This window comes from Pungitius pungitius, chromosome 1, assembly GCF_949316345.1.
Source record: "Pungitius pungitius chromosome 1, fPunPun2.1, whole genome shotgun sequence".
In the NCBI taxonomy this organism is placed as follows: Eukaryota; Metazoa; Chordata; class Actinopteri; order Perciformes; family Gasterosteidae; genus Pungitius; species Pungitius pungitius.
This window is the reverse complement of record NC_084900.1, coordinates 30,105,595-30,123,816: the sequence shown is the minus strand read 5'-3', so window position 1 is coordinate 30,123,816 and position 18,222 is coordinate 30,105,595. Positions and strand designations below refer to the sequence as shown.

The 18,222-nt window shown below is 41.4% G+C and overlaps 1 protein-coding gene across 2 annotated transcripts; it reads right to left on the bottom strand.

Annotated features, from left to right (window-relative positions):
- Positions 1–411: 411 nt before the first annotated feature.
- acss2 (acyl-CoA synthetase short chain family member 2) lies at positions 412–15,720 on the bottom strand. 2 transcript variants are annotated; one of them, XM_037478787.2, is made up of 19 exons: positions 14,908–15,720; positions 13,796–13,991; positions 11,412–11,503; positions 11,213–11,316; positions 11,043–11,115; positions 10,247–10,322; positions 9,921–10,032; positions 9,121–9,168; positions 6,694–6,831; positions 5,809–5,979; positions 5,323–5,456; positions 5,089–5,221; positions 4,824–4,880; positions 4,251–4,331; positions 4,047–4,155; positions 3,705–3,773; positions 2,583–2,759; positions 2,205–2,279; positions 412–2,111 (listed from the first exon to the last, which is right to left on the bottom strand). In XM_037478787.2, the coding sequence occupies exons 1-19, from the start codon at positions 15,032–15,034 to the stop codon at positions 1,984–1,986; spliced, it is 2,100 nt and encodes a 699-aa protein (XP_037334684.1). In that variant the 5' UTR covers positions 15,035–15,720; the 3' UTR covers positions 412–1,983. The 2 variants fall into 2 exon arrangements, with proteins under 2 accessions (XP_037334684.1, XP_037334685.1); XM_037478788.2 differs by lacking the exon at positions 9,121–9,168.
- Positions 15,721–18,222: the final 2,502 nt, after the last annotated feature.

The following is an 18,222-nucleotide window of genomic DNA, read 5'->3' as shown; positions in this document are numbered from 1 at the left end:
GGCACATGTGTTTTCCACTGCTTATTACACAAGCATTGAGGATTGAAGACGTTGGTATGAGAGAGCGTCAGGTTTGACCAAACAAAGTCAACCAACCATGCCTCCTTGCATGGTAATGTTAGATGTAGACTAGAAAAGCAGCTACTCCCAGTCAGCGTCTCAACTCCTCTCATGTAACGTGACGGCGAGCAGCTCCCCGCCACCTTGTTGCCATAGTTACGTACAGCCAGAGTGAGGAGACTGCAGAAGAATGCGCGAGGACGGATTGTTAAATAAAAAACTGGATTAATGTTTGAAAAATGGTGGGAGTGATTTAAATCGTCATTAACCTTCAAGTATAACCATTCCGGAAAAAGCACATCACATAGTCATCCAAATGAGTCTTTAAAAGAGCCAGCCAGGGACAGAGGATGAGAGGCAGTAGTCATGTCCATTTACTGTCATTGCATACACGTTGATACAGAGAAATAATAACAAAAATGAGGATGAACAGAGAAAAATAAAAATACAAACAGCAAAATTCTCTTTCCTTCACTATTGTACAATCACACATTCAAATCTCCTAAATCAAATATGCAGCTGCACCTTTTTTTCCCCTGGACATTAGATTATTAATTACAATTATTAGCTTTATACACCCAGCCAAACAGTTACGTATGTTGGCACATTGAAACACAAACAGCGACCGATTTGAAAAGGATGAACAGCTGATGATAGATGTGAGGTCCTGCTTCTGATTCATTGCACTCGAGTATTCGCTCGAATCACAGCTGTGACGTTCGTCAAGAAGAAAGTTAAATATGGAAAAACTATCCGCTGAACAAAGGTGAACCTTTTAAGAAGACGTCAACGCGTGTTATTTCTTGATACTAGTACCCTACCATCAACCAAAATATAGGCGATTATTTGACTAAATCCAAAAAGGATACTTGCAGTGTGGGATTGCGTTTGGTACCTTACCAACATGGAGTCTAGAGACACGAGGGAGGCGTGCATCAAATCCTAGATCACCTAGCGCCACATCGCTCGCCCTCACAAGCTCCGGCCTCTCGTCTCTGGAATACATCAACTCCCACGAGGAGAGTTTTTGATTCTGGATCAACTTTGAGAGGATGTAGTAAAAAAAAAAAAAAAAAGGGGGGTTTCCCATGTGAGAGCCGTAGCTGGTTCTGAGCTTTAGTGAGTGGAATCGACCATGTGACGTGAAGCTGCGCACACTTTCCCTGTTTCCACCAAACCTAAAGAAGAGAAGCTCCCAGAGCAACTTCAACACAAAGAGGAGAACGAACGTACAAGCAGAGATAAAGAGGAATCCTAGAGCAAAAAAATCAGGCAGATTAAAAGACATTGTAGAAAATGATATTAGAAAATGAAAGCTGTAGAAATGGGGCGTAATCATCAGTGTACATAACAGTACGGTGGCAGCGAGGGACGGAAGAGGACAGCTTTGTTGAATCAAACCGGGCCGTTACAGGTAGCACCTCGCATTAGCCTCACTCCAGTGTAGGGACACCTCAACTACAAGAAAGCCAATGTAATGAAACTGAATTTACACTTTCACCCAGCTGTTAGGCAGCAGATATTGCTGTGTTATTGGCTAGGATAAAAGGAAGTGTTACGTGTCCGAGTTAGACTGCACAAGGGTCTTTCACAGAAAACATACAGAGCAACGTCCAACTCTGTGTGTCCCTCTGCTGCTAAAATGACAACTACTACTTGATTAGTGGGGGAACGTGAGCAGACAGATGTCTCTCCCTCCTGCGGATTTTTCTTACATTAAAAGGACAGTGGGGTCAGTTTAAAACAAAAATGTTTTGTGCTCCGCTGCACACCGGCCACACTCATAAGGAGCTAAAAGGTTGTTTGTTGGACAAGGAGAATCCTGGGAATCCTCCTCCTCCTCATCATCATCATCATCTCCCATGGCTTCCTTGGTGGCCCGCTGCGGCAGTCAAAGCCTCCTCGCGAGGATCACGCGCGCCGTCACACGGCCATGCGGCAGCGGTTCTGGAAGAGCTGCTCGACCACGGAGGAGTCGGCCAGCGTGGAGATGTCCCCCAGGTCTCGTTCATCACAGGCGATTTTGCGGAGGACTCGCCGCATGATCTTACCTACGAGCGGCAGAGAGGGGATGATGGTGAGATGTAACCTTTTTAAAAAAGGTATCTTTTAGAGCAGTTTTCCTTCATTTTCTGTAACTTTACCAGATCTGGTCTTGGGGAGTGCTGGAGCATTCTGGATGAAGTCTGGTGTTGCGATGGCACCGATCTTCTCCCGCACTGTGAACCCCGAAAAGATGGGAAAAAAAAGTCACTAAAATCCAGGCTTCTCTATACAATAAATATTATGCAGGATATAAACTACATCATCTATGGCAGTAATCGTTTGGACAAAACTAAATAAAGCACTTTTCTTTGCATTATTATTTCTCCCTTTTCATATCTGTGCAATGGGAATCTGATCTGATTGGGAGTTTCGGTGGAGACGTCTCGTGTCCCATGAAGCTCGTACCGACTGACAAAGACACTTGGTTGAAGAATACTTGATGACGGACCACTCCCGACTGGGCCGTCGTTACCAACCTTGTTTTCTCAGCTCTGCCTCCAGCGTCCGGTTGTACGTCACTCCGTCCGTGAGGGTTACGAAGCAGTAGAGGCTCTCTCCTTTGACGGGGTGAGGTCTGCCCACAACAGCAGCTTCCACAACGGCCTGGTGCTCCACCAGAGCCGACTCCACCTCCGCTGTACTCAACAAGTGACCTGTAGGGGAGACAAAAAGTTGTTTTTTTAAACCGTAATCCCCCAGCAAAGTTCCACACGTACAGAATTCATTTCATCAGGGCCACGAGAGTAGGGAGAATAACCCTCATGTTCCCTGAGAAGCTATCTTGGTTGACATGTTTCTGTCTTGAACTTTTTTTGGACACTGGAAGAGCACTTATTAATGAAGACTTTAAATACATGCGTTGCTTTAAATGATCTAATAAATTGTTTTCCCTTCGTTGCTCACATTATTTCTGTGTGTTTGTATTCTAGGGGTTAATGGTGCCTGCCAACTATGCTCAGTAAGAGAAGAGCTGAAGTTAATGTCCTTGTTTTACATTGAAAGCTTCTATTAAGGTCTTTGTATTAAGCTTTTTATCAAATTTTAAAACATGATAACCCCCAAAAATTAAATGAGTGAATCCTCCATTATAATTCTCTATTTTCAAGTAATATTTAAATAAGTTAGTCTTCTTTAACATGATCTATTATTGAATATCTAGTTAAATCTAGTTTTCACCCATGATGCTAGTCATGTAAGTTTAGTTTAATACTGTAATATCTTGCATCTGCTTTATTATAGTCCTATTTTATTTTATTTTGATTGGTTCTGTTTTATCACGTTAAGAGTACATTTTAAAGCACTATACAAATTACAATTAATCAATTAATCATTTGGAGGTAAACAAAACGGATGAGGGTTTATTTCAATAATTTATTTGTTGCCAAGCTCTTTTCAAAATCTTCTTAAACGTCTTAAACGGTTTTGAAAGTTGAGTGAACAACAAAAAACTCCTTTTATAGTGCAATATAACTTCTGTTAAGGCTTTTTGGTGGGAATTATCAATAATTAAAAAGTGAGCAAAGATTATTATTATTATTAACAGAAACAAAACCTCATTGAGGAAATTAAAATCAGATAAGCTCAGGGCTGCTTCTTACCAGAGACATTCAGCATGTCGTCTATCCTCCCTGTTATCCAGTAGTAGCCATCCTCGTCTCTACGGCAACCTGTACATTAATAACAAAGTTTAAACAACGCTTCCAAGTTCAATGCTTCCAGCACAATTTTGCAGCAGCACAAGTGGTTTGTTACTGCAGTTATAAAATAAGAAAATACAATTTAATCAAAAAAATTGGTAAAGGTAGTTGAATAGACTAATATTTGATAGTATGAGAATATTGATTACAAATTAAAGCAATAAAAGAAACCGTCTGTAGCAAACAGACCAAAATGTATAATAATGCTTAATGCAATGAGAAGTTTTCCCCCTGGTCTCTCACCGTCTCCTGTGACGTAGTATCCAGGGAACTTTTTGAAGTAGATGGTTTCAAATCTCTGCTGGTTTCCGTACACCGTCCTCATCACTCCGGGCCACGGCTGTTTGAATACCTGTTTACAGGAAGAGGAAGCAGGAACGGGTCAACACACGTGAGGAAGACAGGGAGTGCACGATCCTTTAAAAACGTGGTGGGAACCGTCCTAACCAGGTATCCGTCACTCGGCCCCTCCAGCTCCTCTCCAGACTCATTCAAGATGGCTGGTACCACTCCGAAGAACGGGAACGTCTGGAGAACAGCAAAAGAACAGATGGCAGATGTTGACCTCCTTCTCTGTATATCATTTGTTTTTCAACACTGGATTTTTGTCAGAGAATTGTGTTGAATGAGTTATGCGGCAATCAGGGATTTATTTTTGTTTACATGTTAAACAATTAGCATGTTCACCAAAAAAGACAGTTTGAACAAATTATCTAAATTAAAAAGGTTTGCAATTTCTTCATAAAATGGTTTCATCGATGATCAAACTAGTTGCCATTGAAATTGATATTCATTCAATTAAAAAAAAAAGCTTCCTTTTAATGTTGACTTTAGAAAATGTATTTTGCTTTTATGTCTTAATTCCAAGTTCATCCTTTTCCAATACTAATCCCCTTCAAAGTTAGAATGACAGTAAATCTCTTTGAAGCCTTCCTCACTGTATCGTGATGTTTTACAATGTTACCCTGGCATCTATAGCAGAATATTGAGTTGTGTGTATTTTGTGCATTATTCACTCACAGCAGATCCGGGTTTCATGGGTGTTGCTGCAGGTAGCGGAGTCAGGACATGCCCACCCTGAAAACATGGAGAAACGTTGTTATCCAACATGTTGAGAGTAAACCGTTGGCTGGCTCGCCTCCTGCTGGTATGACATGTAATGTCATGTAATTCAAATGGTAGCTGCAATCAGTACTACTGAGTGAGGTAGTTCGAAATATTGTTTGGGTTTTTCCTTCAGCAGCAGTTCAGTTCATGAATCGTCTACCAAAAAGTATTAACTTACAGTTTCTGTCTGCCAGAAGGTGTCAACAATAGGACATCTCTTCTCCCCCACCACACTGTAGTACCAATGCCAGGCCTCGGGGTTGATGGGCTCTCCCACTGTCCCCAAAACCTTCAGAGACTCTCGCTTATACCTGCAGATAGAACGTGGTTTAGCACCGAAACTGAAGTAGTAAAACAGACAACTAATGAGCAGCAGACACCAGCGAGCCAGCTTGAGATGATCCCGACTCACTTGAGCACCGGCTCTCTGCCGTACTTCATCAGCAGTCTGATGGCGGTCGGAGCCGTGTAGAACTTGCTCACGTGATATTTGTCCACAATCTCCCACATGCGGCTGACGTCTGGGTAAGTAGGCAGGCCCTCAAACTGAAACACAAACAGTACGTTAAATCTAAAAACCTACGTGAACAAAAACAGTAAATCACATTTCGGACTGGGGAGCGTGGATTTTATCATTTAAAACATCCTTTTTCTTTAGCCTCAGTGATTATTAGTATTATTTCATTTATCAATTAAATAAATCCTCTCGCATCCTTTTTCGGTGCCCACAAACGCCGTGTAGTGTGGACGCTTCGTGAAATGACATCAAGACAAAAAGATACTAGCGTGTATGTAGCCTAAATATTATAATGTGTCTCTAATTATATGAGAGTCCTGGCTTTTGGTGGCAGGTCGAGTCAGACTTAACCTGCAGTGGGACCCAATGGGAAGAACTCACCAGGACGCTGGTGGCCCCGTTAGCGAGCGGGCCGTAGGTGATGTACGAGTGTCCGGTGATCCAACCGATGTCCGCCGTGCACCAGTAGATGTCGTCCGGCTGGTGGTCGAACACCAGTTTGAAGGTCGTGGCGGTGTAGAGCATGTAGCCGCTGACTGTGTGGAGAACTCCCTGCACACGAGAGAAGCTTTCTAGTATGATGATTCAACTTTTTTGTATTATTTTAAGCGGCCATTTTTTCTAGTCACAGATACAGAAAGTGCAAAAAAGGGGCAAATCCTGCTAAATTTCTTGTTGGAGGTACCTCCAACATCTCCACGCATCTGTGTATCATGTATTCCTGTATGACGGCAATGTGTTTGTTGACTACAAAGTAGAAAACCAAATTATGTGCGCCGGTCCGGTGTTTGACTCAATATCAAAATGTTGAGAAAATGTTTACACCGGTTTAAAATTGCCTCCAGGTCAAATTCGGGGCCCGTTTTCATTTTCTGCGCAGTGGAGACAGATATTTACCACAAACCTGCGGAATTCTGCTACGGATCAAATGGCGGGTTACAGGAAAGACTGGTTGGACAAACAGGTGAGGGTTGGGCTAAGCTTCTGGAAAGCATCAGCACATGGAGATGTGTATTCGTTCGGAGAACCCAACTCACTAGTCTGCATGGGCTCAACAAAGGTCTGTTTCATACAGCAACGGGTGAATGATACTTTAAGGTGTGACCTTTCACCGATCTGGGCTCTTTTCATACTAAACCGAAAAGGTTTTGCTCACCTAGGTTTGTTAATTAAGTAAAGTTTGTCTGCGCTGGCGCGACTGTTACAAACAGAACTTAAAACAGTTTAAAGATATAACATGATGTTGTTCCCGCCCCCTCCCTTTACCTTTGGTTTACCAGTGGAGCCACTGGTGTAGAGGATGAAGAGAGGATCCTCCGAAGCGCACCACTCCGGTTCACACTCGTCAGAAGCTCCACGGACCAGTGTGTGCCAACATAAGTCCACCTCGGGGTTCCACGGGACCTGATGTGTCACACACACACACAAGTGCAAACAATCAAGCACAGATAGGACAAGTCAAAACCAGTTGTCAATGAAATCTCGGTCAATCGGTTACCAAACATTTGAAACAAGCTACAATCTAAGAAAAACACAAAAGTGAAAGAAAGTCAGCTTGTCAAACTAGTTCGGAGAGGAGTGCAAGACACGGCAGGCCTGTGGATCTGAGTGACGGCGAATAAAGAAACAAAGTTACAAACATTTGAGTTGACTTGTAACTTATTACGTGCTGTTTCAATGAGTTAAAGAGTGTATACAGCTTAAGCAATACGGAGGAACGTTTGATGACACAATCTTTTTGGACTAACCAACAAATGAAAGTTTGAGCTTCATACACATTGAGAAAGAGAAATCTTTCAAATTACTTAATGTTTTTTGGATCAATCTCATTTTACTTTATGTGCCAAAACAAAAAAGTGAGCTCCTGTCGAGCAGATAATCAACAGAGATGAAGTCCACTCGTCATCACTCACACACAAACACATAATGCTGCGCTCTCTGCTCTTTGTTTTAAAGATAATAGCATGTTGGCCGGCTTTGTGTTTTAGTACAATCAACGTGGTTCCTCTACATGTTCAACTCGTTGTTAACAATTTGGTTAATTCAGTATGAACCAGAGAAAAGAAATTGTCAGTTGTGGTTTTATCGTTACAGATTGATGAGCTGAACAGTATGTGCACAAAGAGGTAAAGGACGTACAATACAAATTGAGATTAAAACAGGGGACTCCTCCTCTGATCCAGCATCTATCATCTATCAGCGTCTATATTTACAAAGAAGGAATCAGGGCTTTTTGGAGATGCATCAAAAAAATATACAAGAGGAAACGCAAGTAAAATTGGGTTTTTAGATATAAAATACGGATCATTTTCAATGCAATTGGTGTAGAATAATGAATTAAATGTAGTATTTTTCATCACTAAGATACGATACAGAATCTGAGTTTTATATTATCTAAAGTAGACTATCCTGCTCATGCTAAGGCCTCAAAATTAAAATATATTTGCTGTGGTTTTATATTTAGAACTAATACATATATTAAGCTCCCATAATCAATATTTAGTTATAATTATATCGAATGATAATATTAAAAGGGTGTGAAAATGCAAGAGGTACGGCTGCAGGATTGTTGCCAAAACAACAATCATGATTTATTTTGTGATAACAGCTATTTATCACAATCATTCATTGTATTAGTTACAACTTATTTTCATTGCACTTTAACATTCATAAAAGGTTTCACTACCATGTTGGGAAATATTCCTTTTGATCAAACAAAACATTCCCACTGCATTTTCTAGAAACAAAATCCAATTGTACTTCAACAACCAAAAGAATTAAAACGAAGCTGTGCTCATATTTAACTCATATTTGCATTGAAATTGATTAATGCCAGGCACTCAACATCGATTCATAGAGGGAAAACAAAATCGTGATTGTGACTGAGATCCTGATTTTTTTTAGGAACACTTGGGGATTTCTTTTGGCGTTGCCCATTCAGAAGTCCCCCATTTTTAAAAAGGTATTAAAACCAGCGAGCCAAAACCAAAGGCTCAAGATTTTTTCTTGCTTTCAAAGGAGAGGAGAAAAGTTAAATTAGTCAGAAAAACACAACAAAAACACAGCAGGTCACTTTGTACAAGTAGGTCAAAAACTGTGCAACACGAAGGGAAAGTTCACGAGAGATACAAAGAGAGAAAGATGTGTTAATACAGATCCAAGCTTACAGAACATTTTCATTTCATTCCAATTCATTTCAGACAATCCAGAAAACGTCTAAGAACGAGAATGACATTTCTCATTTTTCCCTTATCTTAATATTCCTTATAGTTCTCATGTCTATAATCTAACAATTGTTTCATAGTGTAAGAAAATTATAAATTCATCCCAAAAAAAAGAGGTAATTTGTTTTTATATACGAAATGTTCGCAGATGTAATCTGAATTATCTGAAATCACAGGAACAAACTGCTGGTCGCGGGTAAAAACAATAAATTAGTTTAACAGTTCCTTACTTTATATCTGATGAATATCTATATATATATAGATATATATATATAGAACCATAGATTTTAAATGACCAAAGAAGCATAAAAGGACTTATTTACTTGAACAAATAGTTCTCCTTACCAAGTTTATTGTTTTTACCCTGCAGTGTAGGGATGAAAATTCTACTTGTGGGTGAAATATCGATTCAAAAAGCATAAACCAAAAAAGGTGTTGAAGGGGGATTTAGGGGAGGGAATAAAAATACCTGCGGTACAGGATGTGCTTTCTTTACTCTCACTGTCTGTTTCTCCTGCTGGACGGGAGGGAATGAAAAGAAGAAGAGCAGGAGGAGGTGCAGGAGGAGGACGAAGGAGAAGTTAATGAAGGAAAGTGGTTATTTTAAAAACCCAAATCAAACAAAAAGACAAAACTGAAAGAAAAACCACAACATCACCTCAAGTTGAGAAGCTTTTGGAGTTGAACCAAAGTATTAATCAGTAACAGTCCTTCATTCTTAACACACTACAGCAGGAGGCTGGTTGGGCAGATGTGCTATGTGGAGCATCAGAGCAAAAACAACTTTGTCAGCTTTCCTTTTGGGTGACTCTTTTACTACAGTACATGAAGTGTCGTTTAACTACAACGGTTCATAGTCCAAAGTATTTGCATTATAGTTAAGTCAAGTGTTAAAGGTCAAGGGTTCTGCCAACATCTAGTAGAAAAGAAGCACATGTGTCCAACCGACATCCAGGTACCAGGAACATTTGACAATCGCGTTGGATTGGTTCTTTGTTGGGTTTTTGGTCATTTCATAGGATTGAAAACTAAAGAATATCACCACCCTTTCCCTTTTAAGTAAAAAGAAAGTACATGAGTGTGAAATAAGTATTATTTACATGTTAGTAGAACTGACCCTGTGTCTTAAACATGGGAGACGGTAAACTTAAATTACACAAAGACAAAAGCATGGTGGGACTGCATGATATGAAGATTCAGTAAAACCAAAGAACTATTGTTGCGGTTCTTCTTTTGCAACGGCACATTTCTGAGGGGTTTATGGTTTACCTGCAGATCAGAGCAGGGGCGTTTGGCGGGAGGAGACTGAGAGCCCAGTAGAGTCTCTTCTGCGTCTTTGGACAGGTGTTTCAGCATTATACACCTCTGTATAGAGAACCCTCTGCACAGAGACATGACACAGAAACCATTAGCTTCTTATTGCTATGACCTTGATGTTCAGTGTGCCTTGTGGCACTCCTTTGAGTACAGACATTAACGTACCACGAACATAGACATTTCTGGGTCTTTTCATTTCCCAAGTCCTGCATAGAGTTCGGGTATGAGGCTACGGGACGATATATGTCGATGTGTGAGGGTTTCTTTCCACAGCTTACTTGTCTCTGCATTTCGTTAGTGCTTCGTCCGCTAAGAGCTTCAGGTTGATCAGCTTATCTCCTCGATAGAAACCATCTGAGAATGAGACGTAAAAACACAAGATGAACAAAGAGATGATGAGAGAGCGGAAAAGGCGCGGCCGAGCTTGATCCCGGGCGCCTGCAGTGTCATTGGGTGGTTAAAAACTAAACCTTATCAACTAGGGTAGTAAAACTAAACGACAGCCAGTGGGGTAACTGAGCTTTGTTTCACCATTCACACTTTCATTACTTTCTTCACAAGGTAATAAAACTATAACTCCACTGCTGGTCAGAAATACTCCATTGTAAAGGCACTACGGCGCATTTGAAGAGATCACAGGAAACAGGAGATCACAGCTCCAGCTCCCCAGCAAGGTGAAGGGTGGCAACGCAGGTGTCTGAACTACGTCCAGCCGCTGCTCCCCTGTCCACAGCACTACATTGCTCTGCTCACGCGCCGGCTTACAGCCTCACACAATCCCAACTGTAGCGCTCGGTTACTTTTGACTTGAACAGCTGGCGTTGACTCAGATCGTGGTGGCGTTGCAAAAACGTGTTAATTATCTTACTGTGGTCAAGTACGTCACGGAGATATTGGTAGGAGCTAAAAGGGCCTTTTGATTAAAAAAAATATAGAAGAACACAAATGGATTTTTTAACGAGATGAGAAACTTTTGCAGTATCAAGCGCCGGCTGCATAGTGGGAGGCAACCGGCGTCAACATATTCTTGTGGGAACATAGGATACAGATTGAATTTCTCAGCCTGAAACCCACCTGCTGTGATGAGCAGCGAACACTGCGAGTCCATGATCCTCTCACACAGAGACTCCGCAGAAAAACCGGCAAACTGGAAGCGGAAACGCACACGGTATTCACGTTCATACTGTATCCCACACCGCCCAGAATTCACGGTGTTGGCAGTGTTTTTCTTCCCGTTAACTCACCACGATGGAGTGAACGGCTCCGATGCGGACGCAGGCCAACATGGCGACCACCAGCTCCACCACCATCGGCATGTAGATGGACACCGTGTCGCCCTTCTTCACTCCTGCGCACAAAAAGGTCAAAAACTCATCACGTAAAAAGCAACAAAGCACCGTAATGATAGGAACTTGGACGCAGATGGGGTCACTCTCAACGCACCCTGAGACTTGAGGACGTTGGCGAACCGACAGACCCTCTGCAGCAGCTCTCTGTATGTCACCGTCCGCTCATCACCGGGCTCGTTGCCTTCCCTAGAACAAATAATCCAACCCATGATCAACCCAATGTTTCAGCTCCACTCCAGGGGCCATTTGTCAAAACCATATCCTGAAAGACATTAATGACGTTAATGTGTGCATAATATTAATTCTATTCTCTATTCTGGTCCTGCAGCACATTGTTGCTCCTACAAAATATTTACACCGTGGGAATTTTGCTAAATAAAAAGATAATCTATAATCTGAAGATAATAAAATTATTAAAAAGACAACAGCTGGTCTCATGTCAAAATAAATATAATATTACATATATAAAATCACATTTTACACAAGTCAAATTTAATCTAAGAACTTCAGGCAAGTTGTGAAACATTTCAACTTCCCCCCGTTTCACAACGGAGTGTTTTCACTCAAGCTTGCAAAACTCACACACGCACGCACAGAGTTGTGTCTCTCTGGATTATTAAATTACAGCTGTGTTTGTGAATCTCGTCTCTCAGCGTCATCAGTCTACAAACTGTAAAACATGTGGCCTTTGATGTATGATACATATCATCTCAACATAACACTTTTACCCACACAACGTCTGACAATGAGCTAATCAGCACCGATAAAACTATACAAGGTCATTTCTCAACGCCAACCAGACCAAACACAGGCATTCAAGTTGAAACCAGTTTTTAAACGACTGCCCACTACATTGTGAAACTATCAAAAAGGTCAACGCGAAAATTAGGCCTAAACAGCAAGATGTATCGGATGCAGGAAAAATGATATGCAATGTCACTTTTCACAGGCTCTACGTGCTTCCAGTTCCTAAAGGTTGGGCTGCTGTGCTTCGTCATACACGGCAGAGAATTGTGCACCTTTGTGTTTTGGCCTGGTCGGACAATACCAATTAATATATATATATATATATATATATATGAATACATAAACCAGTTAATGTTTGAATTTGGGTGTCTGGAGTTGATGTATAATCATTTTTTGATTACACATGCGGTTGAACCGTGGTGTGCATGCTGGAAACCAACACTTCAACGAAGGTCATCAGAAGCGTTTCTTTGCACTGCTATCGGGAAACGTTCAGAGCGATAACACAAATGTATAAACATAGACCTACTCATAAAACACACACACACACCTATAAATATACACAACACTGAAACCCGTTTTCAACGCCGTGGGTGTAGATGTCAAACACATTCTTTTGAGGACACCACTAAAAATAAAAAGATCAAACCGAAGGAACATTTAAGAAGGCACCGTTTCCCCCTCAGCTGAAGGAGGGGAGTGTTTTCGGGGCGTGAAAGGGAACAAGTAAGAAAGAAACAACTGGAGTAGAGAAAGCTTTAATTTCTCTCTGGGGAATCAGTAATCAAATGCACGACTGCTACTGTCAGTTTCTGTAGGGCATCGTCTCGGCCTCCGTCTCAACAGTGTTAACGTTGTGTTTGAGACAAGGAGGCTCTGTTGCTCACCCGACTAGAGAGGAGAATCTCCCTGCCTGCACGACGCAGGCATGACTCTCTCAAGAACCGGACGAACTAGGCGGGGTGTTGATCCTTTTGGACTTGCATTAAGATGGTGTGTTTCTATTAGTTTTTGATTGCATGAGCTCAGTATCTTGCCCAAAGATTCGTGGTTGAACACTTTGCGGCACCGCTGTTCCTTTTAAATGAGACCCCGGACAACCCTGCTTTCAAACAGCCCTGTGCGGTTCGGCTGCATTCTTCTCTGCGGCCTCACCATCCGCATCAGGACACATTACATGTCCTTTAGCTGACGCTTTTATCCAAAGCGACTTGAGAGGATGAAAGGGCTTGAGGGGAAAAAAACATGAAAAGAAGGGATGCTGCAGACAGAGAAGAGTGGCTTTTCAGGACAAACAGGAACAAGTGCAGCACTGTATGCCGTCTTATATTACAGCCGAGAGACAAAGCTAGTGGGGGCAAAAGGGCAATTAATGAGAAGAATGTGAGAGCGAGCGAGAAAGGAGGGCGGTTGATTGCAGCTCCATTCCTTTGAATTCGATCTGCTGGAATTCATCCCTGTTATTGTGTTCGTAGAGGCGACACCCCTCACAAAAGAACACAAACAAACAACAACACTAGCCAGAGGTCGACGCAACTTGTACTGGCAGTCACACACCAAAATTAAAATGTAACGATCGGCCACTTTGCCAAAACCCAACTCATCTCATTCAGTGTAGCTTCAGTAGCATTGAAGTGTTAACACTAGTTAATGACCATGCTAATATTAACTCCACAGGTTTTTATGTAGAAACCGTGGCCTTTTGTCACACACACACACACACAAACTAACCAGTAGAAAGCCACTTTTTCGCCGAGCTTCCTCTCATGGACGTTGCGGTCGAGGACGTTGTAGCAGATGTTGGTGGAAGCTCCTTCCATAAACTTGATGAATATTTCTCCTTTTGTCACATCGAAGTTGTAGTCGAAGAACGGACCCGTGTGGTTGGTCTTCCAAAAGAAATCTTTGGCAATGTCCCCCCAGAACTCTGCAGGACACGAAGAAAAAAAGGACCAAAGAGAGATTATGATGTTTTAAATCCCACTTTGTAGATGCTCATCTCAGATACATTTCTGAAGCCCTGCATGGTCGGTAGTTGTGCATGGAGTCATGACTGTGGATTTTTTGTTTTAAAATGTATGGGGAAATTATGCAAATCATAATTGCATAATGCATTTGCTAAGTTTGGTAAACAAACATATCTGTCTATTAGGATACAAGTGTTTTGGTTGCAATTAATCAATGAAAAGGTTAACATTTAAAACTACTTGATTGAAGATTGGCAAATATTTATTTATTTAATTGTTAAATATCAATTTACCATTTATTATTGATGGGTTATCATAAAGTGTTGCCAAAGATGATTAATCACATTGAGTTGCATACAAATGTATGATTTGGTTTCTTTAAAACTGTTGCTAAGCTTTTTTTCTTAAGACAAGATGTATATTTTTGTGTAATTAATAGCTGTGCAAATAAAAGTAGTAATTATTTAACTGTCAAAACCTTCAGTTAACAAATTACTTCATGATTTATTCTAGTTTTTGTGATCCACCCTGAAGCCGGATTCCACGAGCAGGGAAACCTGTTTGATGCATCTGAGGTATTTTTTCAGAGCCTCTAAACAATCCCGGAAATGACACGAGCAGCTGCTTGATTAACAATAGCTCCACAGATGCAGAGCCTCCCCCCTCCTGCCTGCTACATCTACATTTGTGAAATGTAAGATCTCACTTAAAATTGTATCCTAAAGTCTAATGGTGCATTACATTAGTATTAGTTGCTGTATTGTAGTAGTATTAATCTGCAAAGTAAAATACGAAATCAAATGTATACTCAAGTAAACAGCAAGTATCTGCAGTTGTTTTAACCTACAGAGTGTAAACACGATAACGTGGTCTTACCATCCGGGTTCTCTATGGATTTCAAGTAGAGCTCTTTATATTTCTCAAAGCTGGGGATGTGAGCCTTCTCCTTCAGGTCCTCGGACCCGTGGAAGACGTCATCCTTCGGCACTTTGTCGGGGATCATCTCGGAGACTATTGTGTGGCTCCTTAGCAACCAACTAAAGTTAACAGAGAGGTGAAGTAGGACCGGGCTGTACGACCAGCAGCGTTAGACAGCGGCGGATATGTGGCCTCTCCTTAGCAGGTAATGGGTATCAGCACCGCTGGACGGGAGAAGAGGCTGAGAGGACCCGCTTTCAGCTGCAGAAGCAAAGCAGCGCAAGGAAGCAGTGCCGCTGCAGGGCTAGCTTTGTGCTAGCTGGCAGTGAAGTTCATTAACACTTCCTGTCTTTTGTAAAAAAAAAAAAAAATGAAACGTTAAATACGTTTTAAAAAAGCCGCATTCACATCAGCTAACGTTGCAGTTGTAAAGTAGTCAGATGCTGTTTTGGTGCAAATCCAGAATGATTCGTCCAATCCTGATAGTGCCAAGTTCTGCATGCAAGGGTGAGTGGGTGTCCTGCTAACTGCTAAGCTAACAGTCTAAGCTAGCTCACGCCGATGGAAGAAGAGGACGAGCCGAGACGAAGCGCATCTGTTTTGGCTGTATAAACGTAATGTTGTTTTATTGTTATTTAATAATAAATCGAAAGCTTTCTTCCAGTCAGCAGAGTGTGTTTCATGGTGTCCGGGAGGCTCGAGGTGAACTGTTTTTGTCCCAGCGGTAACAGTCGCCTTCTACTGCTGCCTTTTCTCTTTCCGCTCCTCCTTCTTTTTGTCAAGGAGGACGCTGAAGCCAATCAGATCTCACGCTGCCTTCAGGTACTCCTCGAAAATGAATCAACACAATGGTAAATCCCACCATTCGTTGCGTTCAGGGGTCCGTTTCAAGAAGCGGGTTTAGTGGAAACTCAGAGTTTGTTAACCCTGAGATGAGGGAAACACTGGGATGTCTGTTTCAGAAATGAAGGTAACTAAACCTCACGGTCAGTCGCTCTAACCTGTCGGAAGCAGATTTTCTTCAAGAAACCTTGAAGAAGGCTCCTCCCTCTGACAGCAGCCCATCCAATGACACGGCGCTCTTTAATTTCCTCATCCATTCATTCAAATACTCTGAATCAGGGGGATTTAAGCGCAGTTTCCACTTATGAACGACATAAGATCTTGTTACGTTAAAGACTAAAGTGTTTTCTCGAACCACCTCCGAGTTGATTGAACCAACTCTCAACAGCTGTTCTGAAACCTAAAGGTTTCCCATAGTTTAGGGACGGAAACGGACCCCAGGTGAAACCGGTTATCGTATAAGGTTAAAAGGTAAAACAATAAATAGTGGAGATTTTCTTGTGTTCATTTCCATTTTTTCATTTAAAAACACATTTATTCATTAACTCCATCTACGTCTTAAGAAAACCGTGACAGTTGTTGTGACAGACTCAGCTCTGCGTTGTCAAACACTGCCCTCCACTGACAAGGTCATGTGCATACGACTGATAAGAGTATTAAAAAGTCACATTTCCAACAGACAGCAGAGGGCGATCCTGTCCAACTGCAGCTGCTGTGATTGACCACAGCTTGAGCAACTCTTGAGACACTCCTACAGTGTGCAGAGGTGGAATTTAGCTCAGTACACTTACTCCAGTACTGTAGTTTGTTACCATTCGGAAGTCTGTACTAATGTAGTTAGTCAGGGGGAAATGTGTAATTGAACTAATATTACATCCATACTTTTACATTAGATCAAGAGTAATACAATATTCTGAATACAGTGCTCTTACCAGTTGTATAATTATTACATGTTGGCACGGGAATTCTAACTTAAGTGAAGGATCTGAGTACTGACTCCCAGTTGTGACACTATGAAAGCCCCTCTGGCCCTTTCTGATGTCACAGCTCTGGGGCGGTGAGGGTCAAAGGTCAACCCCAGGCCTGGACTATAGGCTCATGTGAGATTCACAAAGACTGCTTTGTTTCCTGCATGTTAAACTCTGTGGTTTTCTTCATGTGATTATGTTCCACTCAATTGCTGCATGTTTTGAATCTACAGTGAAAACGCTATTTTAAAGGGGGATGAGCATTAACCAATTCAACACTGCATGAACATTTCTGCAGTAGGTATTCATCAAGTAGAACAATCACACACTTTGTGGTACTGGCATTTTAGATACATTTTGTTTGGATGGATTGTCGTTGATTCCATCATGTCAAAATGTGTCCAATACTTTGGTTAATGAGCAAATACCTGCAAAATAACTGGACTAAGAAGGTTACCACAGAAAACACTGCTAGCATCAGTATTGTGAGCAGGGTGACTTTAACAGTTTGCTCAAGTTATGCCTCACATGACTATGGGAATAATGTACTCGTGATATACGACAAATTTGTCTTTTGACTCATTGCTCAAGATCTAACCGTGCAGCAAGAAGTTCAGAAACATCAATAGCAGTAAAATGCAACATATACAATAATGCAGCAGCAGTATCAATCAAGAAACGTTAACCATTGTAGGAAACATTTTTCTTCAAAATAAATCATTTTACTTCAAGCAATTTTTTTCTGATACATATAAGGTTATGAATGCAGGACTCTTGTGTTCGAGTACTTTGTGGTAGTAGTACATCAACCAAAAGATCAGAATACGTCTTCTGTGAGTAGGTGCATATTCATATATATCGAATCTCGTTTACGACACTGCTCATCTCAATGCAAAACAAAAGAGTCAAGTTTTGAAGTGGAAATACTGTTTTTATTGTCTGTACCAAAGTAGATCAAAGAAAAATCGAGTTTTCCAAAATATAACACAATAACGTCCAGGAGACAAGAGGCGAGAGACTCAGTGTACATGCTCATCAGCACTGAGAGAATAAGGTCAGAGGTCACACAAGCACCGCAGTTACCTTCGAAGCCGGTATTTCACTTTGCTCAGCCCTTTTCATAAGGACGCTTTCGTCACTGAAAACTTCCAAGGATTTGATATCAAACACAAGACACTCAGCATCACAAAAAGATAACCCATTGGACCACCACCATTAAAAACAGACAAGACTCAACACACAGCTACTTCCAACGACTCGTCAGGAAAAACCAGAAAATTGCGGAGAAAAAAAAAAAAAAAGACTAAACCTCATTGTGTTACAAATCACACCTGACTGGAGCGCTGGCGGTTGTATTAAACTGGCAGTTAGGGGGGGCGGAGGAACATTGGCATAGAGGCCACCATGTTAAAGAGGACTCCTGCTTCCCCTTTAACGTTGCATAACAAAAAGCACTTCTTCA

What these genes read in the sequence shown, in the direction of transcription:
- acss2 (XM_037478787.2), bottom strand. Translation starts at nt 15,034, where the DNA reads ATGATCCCCGACAAAGTGCCGAAGGATGACGTCTTCCACGGGTCCGAG. An exon ending in CTAACGAAATGCAGAGACAA is followed by an intron (nt 10,033 to 10,246) that starts GTAAGCTGTGGA and finishes GTCTCTGTGCAG; the next exon opens with AGGGTTCTCTATACAGAGGT. An exon ending in GCTCCACTGGTAAACCAAAG is followed by an intron (nt 5,980 to 6,693) that starts GTAAAGGGAGGG and finishes TCTCGTGTGCAG; the next exon opens with GGAGTTCTCCACACAGTCAG.